This window comes from Rattus norvegicus, chromosome 2 (genome assembly GCF_021556685.1).
Source record: "Rattus norvegicus strain SHRSP/BbbUtx chromosome 2, alternate assembly SHRSP_T2T, whole genome shotgun sequence".
NCBI classification, from domain to species: domain Eukaryota; kingdom Metazoa; phylum Chordata; class Mammalia; order Rodentia; family Muridae; genus Rattus; species Rattus norvegicus.
Window position 1 is genome coordinate 173424236 of NC_141535.1, and position 20152 is coordinate 173444387.

The 20152-nt window shown below is 37.1% G+C and overlaps 1 protein-coding gene across 8 annotated transcripts in view; it reads left to right on the forward strand.

Annotated features, from left to right (window-relative positions):
- The window catches only part of Lrba (LPS responsive beige-like anchor protein), a 580781-nt gene that overhangs the window by 64538 nt on the left and 496091 nt on the right, over positions 1-20152 (forward strand). For 7 of the 8 annotated variants that reach the window (NM_001439655.1, XM_087627154.1, XM_087627167.1 and 4 more), the window contains 7 exon segments: positions 2296-2527; positions 3281-3381; positions 10357-10452; positions 14458-14579; positions 14667-14793; positions 15567-15686; positions 17331-17477. In NM_001439655.1, the coding sequence (NP_001426584.1) occupies positions 2296-2527; positions 3281-3381; positions 10357-10452; positions 14458-14579; positions 14667-14793; positions 15567-15686; positions 17331-17477 (945 nt within the window). 8 annotated transcript variants of the gene reach the window in all.

Genomic DNA, 20152 nt, shown 5'->3' on the forward strand with positions numbered 1-20152 from the left:
GCCTTTTTGGAAATTACTTCCTAAATTAATTCCATGGCTTCTTCGCAGGGTGGTGCCACTGATAACACACACAGATCAGAATGAAAGATGGATGTAGGGAATATTGAGGTGAAGGTGAGGGCTCTCAAGTTAGTTGCAACGAGGTTTATGTCCTGGTTAGTTCTACCCAGAAGATATATAATTGTTGAAGAATTTTTCACAGTATATGAACTCACTCCGATTTTACTGTTTTTGCAGTAACTTGTTTCTTTATGTCGGTTGGTTTATCTGTATTATTGTTGTGCATTTCGGGCAGTGTCTTTGTATACCCAATTGAGAACTTTCAGTTTCTGCTTTCTAGAAAATGTTGCTGAGGTTGTCTTCCTTACTGTTGTGTCTAAATGATTTTCATAACACCTTATCTCTTTCTGCTTTCCTTTCATTAAACGGTGTCTTTAGGATAATGTGTTGTTATGTGTAACACTGTGTAGGGTTATTGGTGTTTTATGGCTTTGGAAAGTTATTCTTATGCTCAAAGAGGTTAGTGACTCTGTAAGCTTACATCTATTTCTGTGTGGACTTCCACAGATACCATGCCCATTTCCTCCACTACACCTGTTTCTCCTTGCCCATAATATATTTTATTATGTACATTATTAAGGATACGGATTTTTTGCAACATGCATGATTTAATTTTGTCTTTAATATTAATTTTGTGAACAAATGCAAGGTTTTGATTGTACGGTATCATTCGTGGTCATTATATTCATTGCATTGTCCCAAATTTCACTTTTCAAATTTTCTTTTAGGAAGTAATTTATATTTACAACATGAATGATGAATGATTCATACTGTGTAATTATATTTTGACTTCATGATATTTTTGTATATGTACTTAAGTTCTCTCCTCCCCCAAGTTTTTTAAGATTAAGTCCAGAGGGGTTGGGGATTTAGTTCAGTGGTAGAGCGCTTGCCTAGCAAGCACAAGGCCCTGGGTTCAGTCCCCAGCTCCGAAAAAAAGAAAAAAGAAAAAAAAAAAGATTAAGGCCAGAGTCTTATACATGCCAGGTGAGCGCTCTATCACTGAACGATAGACCCTGGTCAAAATTTTAATTTATATTAAATAAGTTTATTAGTGAGAAGTCCAAAAATCTTAACAAAATCTTTTTTCCAATTAGTTAATTAATTTTTTGAGACAAGGTCTTTGGTAGTCCAAGCTGACCTGAGTTCACAATTTAGCTATGGATCATCTTGAATTAGTTTATTAATTCTTCCTTCCTTTCTTTGTTTCTTTCTTTTTCCTCTTTCTTTCTAGATAGGGTCTGGTAAGTAGAGCAGGCTGGCCTTGAACTTGGAGAACTGCTCACTTCTGCCCTCTGGAATGCTGGGAAAGGGGTGTACCACCATACCACCATGCCTGGACTTCTTGTTTAATTAGGTCATTTTTATTTTATGTGTATGTGTGTGTGTCTGCATGTATGTAAGTATACTATGTGTGTGTGTCTGCATGTATGTAAGTATATGATGTGTGTGTGTCTGCATGTATGTAAGTATACTATGTATGTGTGGTACCCTGGGAGGCACCACATTTACTCGGACTTGGAGTTAGGGATGGTTGTTTGTCAGCTGTTACGTGAATGCTGGCATCCAACCTAGACTCTCTGTGATGGTATATGGTGCTGTTAACTTCAGGGCTACCTCTCCAGCCCTGACCTTGAACTCTTGCTCTTCCTGTTTCTTCTCAAGCACTGGGATTAATGTCATCTGGCCTAAGGAGCTTAGAAAAGCTTTTACCTCTCAAGTTTATAAAATACTCTCCTATCATTTCATGAAGCTGGTAGTGGCTTTCTTAAGTTACTTTATATTTGTTATTTGGAAATTATTTCATTTTCTATATTGTGAATATAGAAATATATAGAAATATATCCTATATTTCTATATTCTATTTGTGCTGTCTAGATTTGAAACTTTGTTCAGAGAATTTATGTTTTGGAGATTTAAAAAAAGTCGACTAAGGGCTAGAGAAATGACTCAGTGATTAAGAGCACTGACTGCTCTTTCTGAGGCCCTGAATTCAATTCCCAGTTCAATGGCAGCTCACAACCATTTGTAATGGGATCCCTTTTCTGATGTGTGTGAAGACAGGGACAGTGTATCCACATACGTACAATAAGTAAATCTTTAAGATGTAGTTGTTGGAAGGTGTGGAATGATGCACACGGGTAGCCATTGCTGACTTGAAGTTTAGGAGCAAGTGATCGTGGTAATGGATGTGAAATAATGTCTTGAAATATGTTTCTACTTGTTTCCCCGAAGCTGGTAGGAGGACAGTTTGATTTGGAGATGAACTTCATTATCCAAGAAGCTGAGAGTATCACATGCATGGTGGAGTTACTGGAGAAGTGTGACATTACTTGCCAAGCGGAAGTCTGGAGCATGTTTACAGCCATTCTGAAGAAGAGCATACGAAACCTTCAAGTCTGCACAGAAGTAGGCCTTGTGGAAAAAGTACTTGGGAAAATCGAGAAAGTTGACAGCATGATTGCAGGTACAACTTTTTCTCTAGAAATGTTTGTAAGGAAATAGTTTGATTCTTTAATATTGTATCTTTAAAATTTCTTTTAGCAATTTTTTTTTTATTAACTTGAGTATTTCTTATATACATTTCGAGTGTTATTCCCTTTCCCGGTTTCCAGGCAAACATCCCCTTCCCCCATCCCCTTCCTTATGGGTGTTCCCCTCCCCACCCTCCCCCCATTGCCGCCCTCCCCCCAACAGTCTAGTTCACTGGGGGTTCAGTCTTAGCAGGACCCAGGGCTTCCCCTTCCACTGGTGCTCTTACTAGGATATTCATTGCTACCTATGAGGTCAGAGTCCAGGGTCAGTCCATGTATAGTCTTTAGGTAGTGGCTTAGTCCCTGGAAGCTCTGGTTCTTTTAGCAATTTTTTAAAAAATTACTGATTATATAGCATGTTACCTATTTAAAAATAGGATTTATTATTGTTTGTGTGTGAATGTGTGTGTGTGTGTGTGTGTGTGTGTGTGTGTGTGTGTGTGTGTGTGTAGGAATATATGGGTGTGTAATGCCTACAGAGGGCAGAGGTCTCAGATATTCTTGGAACTGGAGTTGAACTCAGGACCTCTGGAAGAGCTCATAACCACTGAGCCACTCATCTTCTCAGCCCCTTGGCATGTATCTATCCCTCTTGTACCCAGACTTGCAAGTGAGTCATGTATTTTACTTCTTTATCTCTAGAAATACCAATAGCTCACACATTTCATTTGTTTGTTCCTTCTCAGATCTTCTTGTTGACATGTTGGGAGTGCTGGCCAGCTATAATTTGACAGTTAGAGAACTCAAGCTTTTCTTCAGTAAACTTCAAGGAGACAAAGGACAATGGGTAAAAAGCACACGTGAAAATCAAACACCCTACGCCCCAAATGCTCTAGCATTTGGAAGGTCCCCGCCCAAGCGTAGCTCACAGAGCGACTGATATTATTCTACATGTGGTACATGTCAAATTGAGGGGAAGCCTTCAGTCAAAATAGCAATTTTTGTGTGCATGGCTACTTTTGTTTGGGTGTCTTAGGTAGACGATCAATTTGATCCTTGGTGATTTAAAATTATATATCTATTACTTATTGGAGTTGTAAAATGTGTTAAGTAGTATCCACTTTCCTTCTGTTCTGAGTGGTAATGGCCCTTCAATTTGAACAGCATATTTTAGGAGCAGGGTCTTTGCAGGTTAGAGCCCTCCTCTTTAGATGCAATTAATTTGTAATGAGTGGTGGGGAACTTGCTTTGAATCCCAGGTACCTGATCAAAAGCAATTTTACTAAATTTCTTTAGAAGAATACTAGTAAATATTTGCTCCATTTTTATTTCTAGCCAGTGGTGACTTTTAAAGATCACTGTCTTTAGTTCAGCCAGCTGCCTTGTAAATTTTAGGTCTCTTAAATTTAATCTGTATTTGTGCTCTGTAGCTTGTCATGTTCAGATTTATGCCCTTTAGTTTATATGTTGCAAACTCCAGTTCTCTGGTGCTTTTCAAATGTTTTACATTGATGATCACTGAACTTATTATTTATAGTCCTGTGTAGAAAACCATGCATTTACATTATTAATTTTTCCCTTTCATGGTTTTGTAATTTTCATCAAATTTTGAAAAAAAAATTGTCTTTATTTCTAACAATTGTACTTCCTTTATTCCTCATTTTTGCCTTCACCTGGGGCACCAAACTTTAGGTAATTTAAATTTTTATTAAATTAAACTTTCTTTTGAAAAGATTTTTTCCTCATTGTCTGTACTTGGGGTTGTGTAACTCAGAGCCTTACACAGGTTCACTGAGCTACCTGGTGTACATTGGTAGCAACTAAGTTAGATCTCTTGATACTGCCCTGCAGACAACTGAGATCTGCTCACGTTTCTTTTTTATTTTCCCTTACTGTTTTCTTTTTCTTTCTTTCTCTTTTTTTTTTGAGCTTTGTTGTTTTAGTATGAACTTAATTTTTCTTTTTTTTTTCTTTTTCTTTTCTTTTTTCTTTTGGTGTTCTGTGTATGTTTTGTGTGCATCTTCTTGTGGAGTCCATGGGGCAGCCTAGGTGTGGTTCCTCAGGTGCTGTCTTATTGCTATTTTACTGAGATCTTTTGCTTTCCTGGAACATGAAGTAGGCTACGTTGACTGGTCAGTAAACGCTGAGTATCTGTTTATCTCCACTTTTCCATTGCTGAGAGTATGAGCATAGACAACCACATCTCATTCTTGCTCTCCTCCCCTCTCCTCCCCTCCCCTCCCGACCCCTCTCCTCCTCTCCCTTCCTCTTTCTTTTTAAGACAGGGTCCCATTGTAGCTGGCCTACATGTAGACCTACACAGCTGGTCACTATGTAGACCAGGCTAGTCTTAAACTCACAGTTATCTGCCTGCTGTGTGCCACCATGCCTGGCTATGCACATTGCCTTTAAAATGTGGATTATGGGAACTGAACCCAGGTCTTCATGCCTGTGCTCCAAATGCTTTACTCACTAAGCTGTGTCTCCAGCATCCCTTCACCTCAAAATTCTTTTTATGTTCATACTTTCCTTTCAGTTCTTCACAGTGTTAATAATTCAGCGATGAGAATGATAATAATAACAGCAAGCGTTCTTATCTGCATGGTTCTGTAATTTCCAGAACAGGATTTTATCCATTGAGGTTTCTTCCTGATTATAGGTTGCCTTTTATGACATAGGTATGGTGAATTCTATGTTGTTGTCATGTTTTTTGTTAAGATTATTAGGCCATTTGTAGAGCTATATATGAATTTCTTCAGGATAAACTTCGTTCTTTAAGACTAGTTTCACGTTTTCACATTTCGATTTATAGTGACTTATTATGCTAGGGCTGGTTCTCCTTATTACTGAAGCCTGGTTCCTTCAAGGTCCCTGCTTAATCCATGGAGCACAGGTGACTTAGTTCTCTATATCTCTGTAGGTTAGCATGTTTTGACTTGGGGCCGTCGGTGTCTTAGCCCCACCTTGTCAACTGTGACGGCGTTGAGCCGGGCTTCTGGAGAGTTTTCTCCGTACAGCTCCTTCACCTGCAGCTCTGTCCTTTTATTCGAGACCACCTACTTGGGCTTCTCTCTCTGCATCTCCAGATTCCTTCCTGTGCTGTTTGGGTGCCTCTGTGTACAGTGTTAAGTTGGCTTCAGAACGGTTTCAGTGTGTTTTCATTTCTGACAGGGCATGGTCTTAAGGAGCCTCTTTTTCCATGTTGGAAAACGATTTCTGTTGTATACACTTGTATGGTTTTGTTCTTATTTATGGTACTGTTTGTAAGTATAGGTCTTATCTATGTTATATCAGGAAGAGGCAGTGTACTCTTTGACTTTGTTTTGATTTATGTTTAAATAATGTATTCAGATTTTATAATTAATACTTTACATAGTAAAGTATTGTTATAAAAAGTAAAAACAAGGAAATTGTGAAGGTTGTGGACAGATAAATATAGACATGGAAATTCATGTAAAAATAATATTGGCATGTTACCCTTAGTCTACAATATTGACATGTTACCTTTAGTCTACAATATTGGCATGTTACCTTCAGTCTATAATATTGGCATGTTACCTTCAGTCTACAATATTGACATGTTGCCTTCAGTCTATAATATTGGCATGTTACCTTTAGTCTATAATATTGGCATGTTACCTTCAGTCTATAATAATGGCATGTTACCTTTAGTCTATAATATTGGCATGTTACCTTTTGTCTGTAATATTGGCATGTTACCTTTCGTCTATAATATTGGCATGTTACCTTCAGTCTATAATATTATGGATTTAAAACACAGTGATGATGAGCAGAGTTGGATAACTCAGTTAACAAATGTGTGTTTGGTTGGACTGAACATCAGTGGAGTCAAAGTGAACAGAAGCCTAGTGCTACTCAGTCACATAAAATACTTGTATGTGGTGAATTAGTAATACTTTCTTAAGTGCCTAGACACTGTTCACAAGGAAGTGTACTTGAAGATGCTCAGCTGGTCATCGTTTTTAAAAAATGTGTCAATTCTTTGAAAACTTTGTAGTGTATACAAGGCATTTTGATTTTATTTACCCCTACTACATCCCTCCAACCTACCTTAGAACCCTGTTTTTGATAGCAGTGAATTGTCAGCATGTACGTTCATTGCGAAGATAGTAGCTAGGTAAAATATACATGCTCAGATTAATTTAGACATACCTTTTTTTTTATCTTTATTAACTTGAGTATTTCTTATTTACATTTCAATTGTTATTTCACTTCCCGGTTTCTGGGCCAACAGCCCCCTAATCCCTACCCCTCCCCTTAAATTTGAGCTTCCCCTCCCCATCCTCCCCCCATTACCACCCTCCTCCCAACAGTCACATTCACTGGGGGTTCAGTCTTGGCAGGGCCAAGGGCTTCCCCTTCCACTGGTGCTCTTACTAGGCTATTCATTGCTACCTATGAGGTCAGAGTCCAGGGTCAGTCCATGTATAGTCTTTAGGTAGTGGCTTAGTCCCTGGAAGCTCTGGTTGCTTGGCATTGTTGTACATATGGGGTCTCGAGCCCCTTCAAGCTCTTCGAGTTCTTTCTCTGATTCCTTCAACGGGGGTCCTATTCTCAGTTCAGTGGTTTGCTGCTGGCATTCGCCTCTGTATTTGCTGTATTCTGGCTGTGTCTCTCAGGAGCGATCTACATCCAGCTCCTGTCGGCCTGCAGTTCTTTGCTTCATCCATCTTGTCTAATTGGATGGCTGTATATGTATGGGCCACATGTGGGGCAGGCTCTGAATGGGTGTTCCTTCAGTCTCTGTTTTAATTTTTGCCTCCCTATTCCCTGCCAAGGATATTCTTGTTCTCCTTTTAAAGAAGGAGTGAAGCATTCACATTTTAATCATCCGTCTTGAGTTTCATGTGTTCTAGGCATCTAGGGTAATTCAAGCATTTGGGCTAATAGCTACTTATCAATGAGTGCACACCATGTGTGTTTTTCTGTGATTGGGTTACCTCACTCAGGATGATATTTTCCAGTTCCATCCATTTGCCTATGAATTTCGTTAGACATACCTTTTATTCTTTAACAATTCCATGCATTTTACAATCTGTTTTGATCATATTTATCCCCCATTACCCTTTATTATCTAGAATCAAATACTGTATAGCAATTAAAAACTGGTGCACAGCACTGAAAAGGAGAGGTAGCTGCAAAGTCCCACCCCTAACTAACAAGGTATTTGCATTTATACCTGTTGGAAAAGGGAAAATTAGTTTTCTCCAATGGAGTGTCACTGGATACATCAACCACATTCCAGGGCAGGCACCGTACTTAAGAGTACTTAGCTAGCTCAAAATGAGCTCTTTTTTTGGGGGGGATGTGTATTTTTGTTATGTTTTTGCCATTTTTATGTTGTGGGTTTTTTCATTATTGTTTTGATTTTCATTTTTTTCTTTAGATTTTAGTTATTGAAAGGGGGGAATGAGAACACATGAAGCTAGGTTGGGATGGATCAGGGAGAAGTTGGGGGAGGAGAGTCATGGTCAAGATACATTGTATTGAAAAAGCACTGTATGGAAAAGATAAACAAATGCAAAGACATAGGAAGAGAGTAATTAATTAGTCAGCCAAATGATATATGTGATATAAAGTCATTTAAATGCTGAAATAGACTTTTCTTTTTACATTTGTGTGTGTGTGTGCGTGTGTGCATGTGTGTGCGTGTATGTGCATTGCGTTTGTGTGTGCGTGTGTGTGCGTGTGTGTGTGTGCGTGTGTGTGCGTGTATGTGTGTGTATTACATGTGCATGTGTGCGTGTGTGTATGTGTGTGTGCATGTGCATGTGTGCGTGTGTGTGCGTGTGTGCGTGTGTGTGCGTGTGTGTGCGTGTGTGTGTGCGTGCATGTGCGTGCGCGTGCATGTGTATGATGTTTGGTGATCAGAGGGCATCCTGTAGGAGTTGGTTCTCTCCTTCTATCATGTGAGTCTTGGGATTGAACCTGGATGTCAGTCTTAGCAGCAGGCACCTTTAATCTGCGGAGCCATTTTACAAGCCCGCGGAAACATTTTTGACAGACTACATTATACCAATATTAGACCTGTCACTATAGCTGCTCACGGTAAGGAGGACAATCAGAGTAGGCTTAGAAGATAAAGGTAAAACAAGAAACCACCAGTTCTTTATAGTTAGTTATACACGCCAGCTACTTCTGCCTTTGACTTGGATAATAGTAGGGTGAAAAATCCCCGAATCTAAGTCTACACATAGATCAGAGATTTTTACGTGTGGAGTGAGTGCACTGGCAATCATCATCATGTGTAATAGGAAATATGACAGTCTTTTTCTTAAAGGCTCTCCAGTGTAGTAGAGCAGTGTCTGGGGGAGGTTGTCTGGTTTTTTTTTTTTGTTTTTTTTTTGTTTTTTTTTGTTTTTTTTTTTGGATTCACTGACAGGAAAAGGAATTTGGAGGAATGATTTTTCTAGATAGAAATGCCATCATATCCCAACCTATTTGCTATTGCCGTTATCTTTTGTTACTTTACTTCTCTTTGAGATATATTTAAAAGTGAATGTGATTGTAGTTCCTTGCTTTTAAGCTTACTTTTATAGTTGAGTGGTATGGTTCGTTAAAAATCATTTCTTAGACTGAAGTTAAAAGGCAACTAAGGCTAAGATAAAAGGCAACTAAACTCTTACATAGTCATACTAACTTAGACTAGTAAATAAAATCAGATAATCTCACCCATGGTTTGACCCTGTTTTCAGCTTGTAATAAAGAAGAATGAATGTCCTATATTTTTACTATATTTCCTTATAGACTGATTAAGATGGTAATGTGTATTTGATTGCTCCTGGCTTTCCTTATAAATATTAATGAGATTTTCATTTTAGTTCTTGATTGTTTCATGTACTAGATATTTTTGTGGGTCAAAGAAACATTAAAACATATAATATAATATACCCTTTATATATGCTGTGCATTTGAGGCATATTGTAGAATCAAATATGCTAGAGAAATTTAATCAGTCTCTGAGTTCAGGGAGGACTGCCCTGAGGAAGTGGTCATTAAGATGAGCTTTGAAGGGAATGAAGGATTTCCCTGGTTCGCAGGAGAGTGAGGTAGGCTTAGTGAGCACATTTTAAACAAAAGGAATAGCTCACACTTAGTGTTGTGGAAAGAATTCTATGAGAAGGCACAGCGGAGAATGAAGTTGGAGATACAGATACGATCTGGTAGCCATTTTAAAGGCGGTCTATTAAAGACAGGAGTCTGGGATAGCAGCAGTGTACTCACATATATAAAATAAAGAAATGAATAAATAAAAAAGACAGGGGAGTGAGGGCATAATGTAATTGGTGAAAGTATTATTGTTAAAATTATGGTCTGTAGAGTTAGACTGAGTTCTGATCCTGACCCCATCAGTTACTGTACGGCCTGAAGTGTGCTCCTCTGCCTTAGAGTCCTCCTCTGTAAAATTAGGACGATAACAGAACCCCCTTGTAGGTTTGTCATGAAGTTAAAATATTATGACTTTTAAAAAGTACCTTTGGCACTGGAATATAAGTAAGCATTTTTATATTTGTTAAATTAGGATGTATAAAGGAGCGAGTGGCAGTTTGAGGTAGTTTTTAAAGTTCAAATTTTGGATTGTTAGAGGTGTGAATTGCTCATATTTACTGAACAAAATGAGTTACAGAGTTCATTATGTTATTAAGATATTTGGAAATAGCATTGTTTGTTTTTATATATACCCTTTAGTTCATAGTATTATTGTTATTTTTGTATATATTAAAGCATATATATATAATATATGTATATATAATAAATGTTTTATAGAGAATAGAATGATTAATAAAGCATTATTTTGTAGCCTCCGCATGCTGGGAAACTGCTGTCTGTGTTAAAGCACATGCCTCAGAAGTACGCTCCTGATGCCTTTTTCAACTTTCCAGGGAAGAGTGCTGCAGTAAGTAACTACGCACGAGGCACGCCCCCAGATCTCTCTTTCCTTGTCAGCACAAGGTTCTGTGTTAGGCAGAAGCTTTCCGCATGAGCTTACTCAGTCCTTAGAACCGTTTTCCTCTAGCTGTTTGAGAGACAGAGAAATTGATGCTTAAAACATGTGTGGAGACTGCCTGCTGAAAGCTTGGTTCAGTGGTGGCAGTGCAGCCCTCCTTTCCTATGTTGTTGTACTATTCTGTGAGGTTTGCTTTTCTGTAACTTTAAGTAGCTTCCAGTGTGGAACACTTTGACTTTTTGTCTTTCTGAACATTTTTTTTAACACCTGGTACGTAGAAAGAATGACTCTTTGAAACTTAGCAGTCATATTATCCTTCTTTGTAATAAATTCTTATAAAAATACACGTAGTTTTTTGAGATAGGGTATTTCTATACAGCTCCAGACTGATATCAAACTCTCAGTAGCTCAGACTGAGCTCAAACTGGGGCTCTCACTGCCTGAGTGTCTTGATGCTGGGATTCTAGGTGTGTGCCACCACAGCTGGATAGAATTGGCAAACACACTGTCACTGAGCTACATCCTTAGCCAGTTTACCTATTATATTCTTATTATTTTATAAATAAGGTCACTATACATGGTAGTCATATTTGTAATATCTTAACTCATTAAATCAGTCAGTCTATACTAAACTAATTTTAGATCTTTAATCTTTTCTTGAACTAGTCTTTCATTTATTATTTTGCTGAGCATAAAAATCTTGCTTGCTTGTTTGGTTCTGTGTGTTTGGCACTATCTGCTAAGAGATAAGACTATACTTTAGAAGGACACTCGCAGTGTCTTGGGTCATACATATAATTTCAACATTTTGGAGATGGAGGCAGGAAGGTTGGTAGGTCCACGCCATCCTCAGCTACCTAGGGACTATGAGGCCAGTGTGGGTTCCCTGAGGCCCTGTCTCAATCAAATGAAATGAAACAAAACAAAACTGAATACTTCAGTGGTATTTGGCTTGCTTTTTGGGATTTTCTTACTTTGTTTTGCTTTTGTCTTGCCTTGTTGCCGAAGCTAGTATCCTACTTAGAGTTCGTTACCTTGGCATCATAAGTGTCTGAATGTGTAGGTGTGTCCCATATCACTCAGTTCATCTGAGAGCTCATTATTTACCTCTGACAGGCAAAAGCGTTCTCACAAGAGCAACCACTTCTAGTGCATGATATTAGGATTAATTGTTTATAGTTCTCTGAGGTTGAAACCTGTCCATCTTGCTACTTGCATTTATCTTAAAAATAGGACAAGTTCATCTGGATAGCTTTTAAAGTTTTAAGAGAGTAAGTGTTTAAGATAAATACATTAAGATAACTTCAATACTTCACTCTTTCTTCAAAGATAGCTTAGAAGGAAGCTGAGTTTATAGGCAGATCCTCTTTTATAAAGCTCTCATGTCTCTTCTCACTTTAGGTGAAAGAAACCTTAGCATACATTGAAAATAGAGTAGGTTTAGTTCAGTATAGCTTCATATAAAATTAGCTGCTTTTAGTTTTACAAGAATTATTACATAAGTATATCTGTGATGTTTCTCATGTTTTAGTATATTTAATACATATGAAAGAATATGTGTATATATATCATTATACATATCATATGTACAGAATATTTATAAAATTTATATTAATGACAAGGCTTGAAGTATAAAGTGTGAATTTTTTTAAAGAAATTGTTGACTATATTCACATATCTTATAGTATATAACTTATAGCATACAGTATACAGTTTAAAATATTAAGTCGTGAAATTACCGTAATCCATTTTTGAACATTTCATCAATCCCTACACTTGGCACCAATTTACTTTGTTTTCTCTGACTTTGTCAATTCTGAACCATGAATATATATGATTATTAAAGAACATGTGGTCTATGGGGTTGAATTTTTTTCTTAGCATAATAATCTCGATCCATTATATCACGGCTTGTATCAGCAGTTCTATTATTTCTTCTTACTGATTTTTAGAGTCTGTTGTGTGTACCTTTCACATTTAATTGCTTTTTATTTAATGGATATTTTGATTTTGTAACCTTTGGATTCTTGAAGACTAATGTAACTCAGTGCTTCTGTGTACAATTGATTATATGGATGTAAGTTCTTATTTCTACTGGGTTTAAACCTAGAATTGGGATTTCTGGGTTTTATATCTCTGATTAGTACTTTGAGGAACTAGTCTCCTTAACAGTGTTGGGAGGTTTCGGTTTCTTCCCTTGATGATGCTAGTTTATGTTATGTAGGGGATTCTTTTTTTAAAAATAATTTTATTTTTCTTTAGGGGATTCTTTTGTGTGTGGGGATGCTGTTTCCAGTGCAGGGGTGCCACCTGAGTACTTTGTTTATTCTAATGGAGTGCTGCTCCACTGAACTATATACGGCCATCCCTGTCATGGGCTTTGTTTATAAGTTCCTGATGACTAGCTATATTGAGCATCTTCCCACGTTTTCATTGGCTATTAGTGTAACTGCTTTCAAGACATACATATTTTGATATGAGAGAGAGAGAGAGAGAGAGAGAGAGAGAGAGAGAGAGAGAAGACACAGTGACAGAGACAGAGACAGAGTCTTCCTATGTAGCTCTTGATGATTTAGAATTTGCCATGTAGACCAGCCCAGACGTGAACACGTAATGATCTGCCTGACTCTGCCTCCCCAGTGATGCAGTTAAAGGTGTGCCTCTCCATGATCAGTCTGGCATTTGCCTTTTTATTAGTGAGTAATTAGAATTCTTTGTATGTTTTGGATAATACTTCTTTATTAGATATTCAGTTTGGCAAATATTCCCTCCCATGTTTGCATCATGTCTTTTAAAACTTACACGGTATCTTTCAAAGCTTTTATTGAAGCATTTTATTATAGTGCAATTTATTTTGCTTTTTTTTTTTAAAGCACTGCGTTTTGTGTAGCATAATTTTGAAGGAATTGTCAAACCCAGTAAGGACCTTATGCATGTATAAAATACATTATAATGTCTTTTCATGGGTTCTGAATCTGGTAGTGTATCTTCCAACCTTATTTTTAACCTTTAAACACTGTGTTGCTATTTAGAAACCTTTCCATCATATATTACAAATATATATATATATATATATATATACTTATAATGTGTACATTATACATAACTATATATATGTATATATGTATATATATATATATATATTTTTTCTTCTTTGGTTGGTTGGTTTATTTGAGATAGGATCTGTGGCCACGACTTGTCTGTCACTTGCTATATAGACCGGGTTGGTCTTGATCTCCCAAAGATCTACCCGCCTATGCCTCCCAAGCACATGTGTAGCACGTGCTTCCATATCCAGCTAATAGTATATTTAAAAAGCTTAAACTAAGTGGTAAAGCCACACATATGAAACGGCTTATGAATATCCTTTTGAAAATTCTGTAAAGTAATCCTGTTTAGTTTTATACTTGTAGTTTACAAAAATAACATACACCGAGCCCTTTCTTTAACCTCTTTCTATCCCCACCATCTTCTTTTTAGTCAAATTTCATGCTTAACTGTAGTACTATTTCTTTAAATTAGAATTCTTTTGGCTATTTCTTTAGTAAAATATGAAGTATACCTGAGTTTAGTCTCAGAAGCTACACTGAATTAATTATCATTTAATTAATATTTTTTTTCCACGTGGAGAGGTTTAATTAGAGAAAAAGAGTAGAGGAGAGGAAAGGCTGGCCATGGGCACATGGAGGGAGGGGATGGGGAAGGGGGCAAGAGCAGCGAAAAACAAAGAGTAAGAGCAGGTAAGAGGGGAGTAAGAGTTAATTAATATTTTTATTTGGGAAAATTCCACAGTTACTAAAAGTTTTTTCCAAATAAAGCCTGCTTTGTGATTTTTTTATAACTTAAAGTAGTTTGACACAGCAGAAACACACATAACATTGTAAAGTCTCATTTTTATGAGTTCAATAATAAAGTTTTTCATGCAAGTTAATAACTATATTTTCTTTCCTTTAGGCTATTGCATTACCTCCTATAGCCAGATGGCCTTACCAGAATGGTTTTACATTTCACACCTGGCTTAGAATGGATCCTGTAAATAATATTAATGTTGACAAGGATAAACCATATTTGTATTGGTATGTATTTCTAGAATTGACTAGTGTTACCAACTTATTTTGCAAACAAGACTATTTCAAGGTAAAATAAAAACTTACTCTTCATAGTTTCAGAACCAGCAAAGGTCTTGGCTATTCTGCTCATTTTGTTGGAGGCTGTTTGATTATAACCTCGATAAAGTCAAAAGGAAAAGGCTTTCAACATTGTGTGAAATTTGATTTCAAGCCACAAAAGGTATGTGCTCTTCCCGAGTCGGCTCCTTTAAGAACCTACCAGGCCTGCAGAGTACTGTGTCACCCATGTGTGGGTTTGCAACTGTTCATGCCTTTTCAGAGTGTGTGTAAGTTACTTGGTAGCTGGTGTGTGTGTGTGTGTGTGTGTGTGTGTGTGTGTGTGTGTGTGTGTGTGTGTGTGTATGTATGTGAGTGTTCTAGCTGCATGTACTCCTGGATACCAGAAGAGGGCATCAGATCCTAGGATAGATGGTGAGCCACCATGTGTTTTCTGGGAACTGAACCCAGGACCAGGACCTCTGGAAAAGCAGACAATGCTCTTAACCATAGAGCCATCTCTCCAGTGTGGTTATTTGTAGGTTTTATGGGAGATGCCAGGAGAAAAGAAAATGATACTTATTTTATGTTGCCTTTTTTTATACAAGTAAGAGATTAGTAGAGAATCATCAATAACATGTTTCGAAGGTACATTAAAGTAAGATGCATTTGTTAAGTATGGGAAAATGTTCAAAATTTAAAGAAGCTATTTGTACTAGTTATTTAACTTTTTGGTGATATGTTTCAAAAATTTCATAATATTACATTGGAAAAATTATCTAGTGATTAAGATTAATTTGCTGTGATTTTCCCAGATAAATAACTATTTTAGAAATTTTATGTTGAGCTAGTAAAAGTACTCAAATTTTGTTTTTAAGTCTAATTAAAACCTCCCACTTTTTAGTTACTGTCAATGTGGTTGTATTAATAAGAGAACCATTACTTTTGCTTACTCAGTGGTACATGGTAACTATTGTACACATTTACAATCGGTGGAAGAACAGTGAGCTCCGATGTTACGTGAATGGCGAACTTGCGTCCTACGGAGAGATAACATGGTTTGTTAACACCAGTGATGTAAGTAGTTCCAAATGTGTCTTAGGGTTTCTGTGGCTCTGATAAACACCGGCTCCAACAGCAGCCTGGGGAGGAAAGGCTTGGTTTGACTTCCACTCCCACATCACTGTTCATCATCAGAGCAGGCAGGGCAGGAGCTGATGCAGACAGAGCCATGGAGGAGTGCTGCTTACTAGCTTGATCCTCTCATCTTGTTCAGCCTGTTTTCTTATCAAACCCAGGATCGTCTGTCCAGAGAGGCTACTGTCCATAGTGGGCTGGACAGTAGCCTACAGGCGAATACAGTGAGAGTGTGTTCTCATCCGAGGGTCCAGCTTTCAGATGTCTCTAGCTTAACTTGACAAAACTAATCAGTACACTATGGAAAACTATTTAAGGGAGTGAAGTTTATAAACTAGAATATTTTAAAATCGGAGTATATAATTTGGACACCATAATGTATTTTTGTAGGCATAATTTAACTACTCTTATATTTTGATGAAACAAGTTGACTTATCAGCTAAGGTATTATTAAGGTTTTATCATAAATGTATTCTGAGTTTAGATAAAGATGATTATTTTTTAAAGAACTTAGACGATACAGGCCCATATGCTTTGCATATACTTCATTGCTGCTATTGGTACTGTTATTTATTATGTTTTCAGAACTCAGAGGTTAGAATGGAAATAGTGATAATCCTATTTCTCTCCTTCTAACATCCTTTTTATAGAAAACTTAAAAAAAAAAAAAAGACCACTAAGGAAGATGGCTTCATGCTAAGCCACTCATGTGCATTCACCTCTCATATCGTTTTTATATCAGTGTTGATGATGTTAGCCTTCAGAGCGCATGACTTGTAGCAAACAGCTCTGAAACTCAGTTCTGTCACTTACCACCTATGTGATCTGCTCCCTCTCCACCTGGAAATAGGTGTGAAACGCTGAGTCCCAGAACACGTGCTGGTGGTTAAGAAAGATGAGCTTCTTTAGCCTTTTAGCAGCCACTGCTAATGAGGTCCACCAGTGTCTTTACTGTAAAATCATGGTGAGAAGGGTCACTCATGCTGTCCCAAACCAAACTCACCGTTTTCCTGCTTCAGACAAACCTCGCCCTTTAATTGAGATATCTAACTTAGCTTAGTATCATGTCAACTTGTCAGATTCTCTTCTTAGTGTCTCATTGTTAACACTCATTGTATTTACTGCAACTTAGAGAACTTGTGTTCATCCATTTTTTAAGATGCAGTTTCCAATCTCCACTCCAGGTGTGAAGGAATAGGCGCTAAATGAATTTTTTTTACTCTATTCATATATAGTTTAGAAAGAAACATGTATGTATGTGTACTTATCTCTCTGTGTCTTGTTTTTTTTTTTTTGTTTTTGTTTTTGTTTTTGTTTTTTTTCGGAGCTGGGGACCGAACCCAGGGCCTTGCGCTTGCTAAGCAAGTGCTCTACCACTGACCTAAATCCCCAATCCCATCTTGTTTTTTTTTTTTAACTTATTATATCATTTTATATTCTAATATGTATAAAGTTCTATCTTCATTGTAAAAATGGAAGAGTTTTAATTCATTTTCATGGCCAAATAGTGTTTTATTTTTTTATGTGCTAGCTATCACTTCCAAAGTGTATTTTTTAAAAAATAAAACCTATTTTCTCTTATAGACCTTTGACAAATGCTTCCTGGGCTCGTCAGAGACAGCAGATGCGAATCGGGTGTTCTGTGGTCAGATGACTGCAGTTTACCTTTTCAGTGATGCTCTGAATGCAGCTCAGATTTTTGCCATCTATCAGTTGGGCCTGGGGTACAAGGTACTTAACTTACTGTCCGCTGTCTAATGGTTGAATGCCTTTTGGATTTGACTTGAGGGTGGGTTGTACATGGGGAGTTATACCTTGAGTAGTTATAATGTATGCAGGGCACCGGGAGCATGACAGGGTCAAAGGGCAATTCACAGTTTGAAGAAATGCAGCATACTTGGCATGCGTGAGGTAATGTCGAAAGTGCTTGCTTAAGTTTCAGCTTTATTTCATGCTCTAATTCTTTCGATGAAGGCAAATCTGTTTTTAAGGCGACATGAAATTGTGCATATTCATGGGGTACCACACACTATTAAAATACAAACTTTATATTATGTTCACATCAGGATCAGTATCTATCTTCTCAACATATATCAGTCTTCTTATTCTTCATGATAAAATGTTCCTACCTTTTCCTTGCGTTTTTGAACTATATTGTTACTTGTAGTTATTCTGCTGGCCAACCATGCACCATAGCTGCTTTCTTTGTTCTGTAGCACACATTGATTATGCTTTCTCCACCACCACCTATCTCTGGTAACCATCGTTCAACTTTCAACTTGTAAGAGATTGACAGCAGCCTTACATTTTAAGTATGAAGAGAATAAGGAGCATTTATCTGCCTGTGTCTTGGGTTATTCTGTTTAATATATGTCCTCCAGTTCTATCCACATTGTCAAACTGATGGAATTTATTTTAATGGCCAAATAATATTTCATTCTGTGTATGTACTGTCTATTTTTTTTTCTTCCTCCCTCCCCCTTTGAGACAGTGTCTTTCTACACAGCCATAGCTGTCCTGGAATCATGCTGACTTTGAACTCACAGAGATCCTCCTACCTCTGCCTCAGTAGTGCTAGGATGAAAGGCAAGTGTTACCACACCCAGCCCATTTTTAATCTCTTATTGAGCACTTTCTGTACTTCATGGCAATTGTGAAGAATGGTGTTATAGTCATGGACGTGCAAGTGTCTCTTTGACATCATTATTTTGTTTGGATATTTACTTAGGGATAGGATTATTCCCATTGGAAGATGTTTGTAGCCTTCCTTTCCCCACTCCCACTTCTTTTGAGACAGGATCCCAAGTATTCCAAGCCAGCCTTGAACTTGGTACATAGTTGATGCTGGTTGTGAGTTCCTGATCACCCTGTCTCCACCTCTCAAGTGCAGGGACTATAGACATATGTCACTATGGCTGGCCTCCCTGCACTTGTAATTCTCTTACTGGCCTAAGATACTGAAGATCTCACTGTTGCTTATTGACCATTTATTTGTATTTTCACATCAATTTTCTTTTTTGTGATTTATTTTCTTACTAGGTTTCAAGAGTTCCATAAATATTGTGAACATAATTTTTCTCAGGAGTATGATTTATAAATTTCTCTTGTATACTTTGGTTTTTATTTTTAGTATGGGCTTTGAAGAATGGGAATTTTATTTTATTATTTTATTATTATTATTATTATTATTATTATTATTATTATTATTTATTTTTTGAGACAGGCTTTCACTATGTAGTCCTGACTGTCCTGGAGCTCACTCTGTGGACCAGACTGGCCTCAAACTCAGATATGTGTCTGTCTTTGCTTCCTGAGTGTTGGATAAAAAGTGTGTGCCACTTTATCTGTCTCAGGAATTTGACTTTTATCAAGTATAACTTCAATTTTTTCTGTCTTTTAGTGTGTCCTTATAAATATTTGACTACAATATTATAAAGATTTTCTCACTTTCTTTTCTTAGTTTTATTGTTTTAATATTTCTCTGTTGGCTTGTGGTTCATTTCGAATTAATTTGTCTTTTTTTAATGAAGTAAAGTAATGGTATTTTTCTTCTCCATAAGTACTATGGTCTGATTATGATTTTCTCTAAAATGCATTGAAGCTTAACCCTCAAGGAAGTGATGTTAAGTGGTGAGTCTTGGGAAGCAATTAGGCCATGAAGGCTTCCTCACGATTGTGATACTCTGCACACACCTGGGGTAGGACCAGCTAGCAAGCAGAACCACTGACAGTAAATTTAAGCTACGTATAAATTACCTATAAGGTATATGTTTTTAAATAGCTGGAATGAATTTTGATATTCAGTGTCCTCTAGTGTCCTTTTTTTTTCTTACACAAACACTGTTTTTTCTATGCTGTATTATATGGGCTTTTTAGGTTCTATTAGGTTTATTATGTATTCCTGACATAATTTTTCTTATTGCCAATAAGTGACATGTGTAACATTTGGTGTAGAACCTTTCAATATGGTCTTGAATATTCCTTTTTTCTTGTTTTATTACTGTTGTGGATTTTACTTCTAAATATTTTATATTAATATAACAATATTGTAGAAGCAATATCCGTTCACCTATGATCTATTTAAAATTTATGTGCATATGTAGTACACGGCTTTTAGAGAAATGTTTTGCAGTGTGGCAGACTAGGCTGGAGCTCTAGCACTCGTATAATCCTCTCACCTCCTCAGCGCTAGGATCCAGCCATGAACCATGCATGCCTTCTAGCTCTCTCAATATTATCAGCCCCATCATTTCTCTTCAAGTTCATTTGCATATCTTTTAAGGACAATAAAGATGAGGGTTGTGTGTTCTATATTTATTATGTGTTTACTATTTCTAGGACACGTAATTTCTGTATGTAGAGTTATGCTTGCATGTTTATCAGTCCAATCTCACTACTGTAGTGAA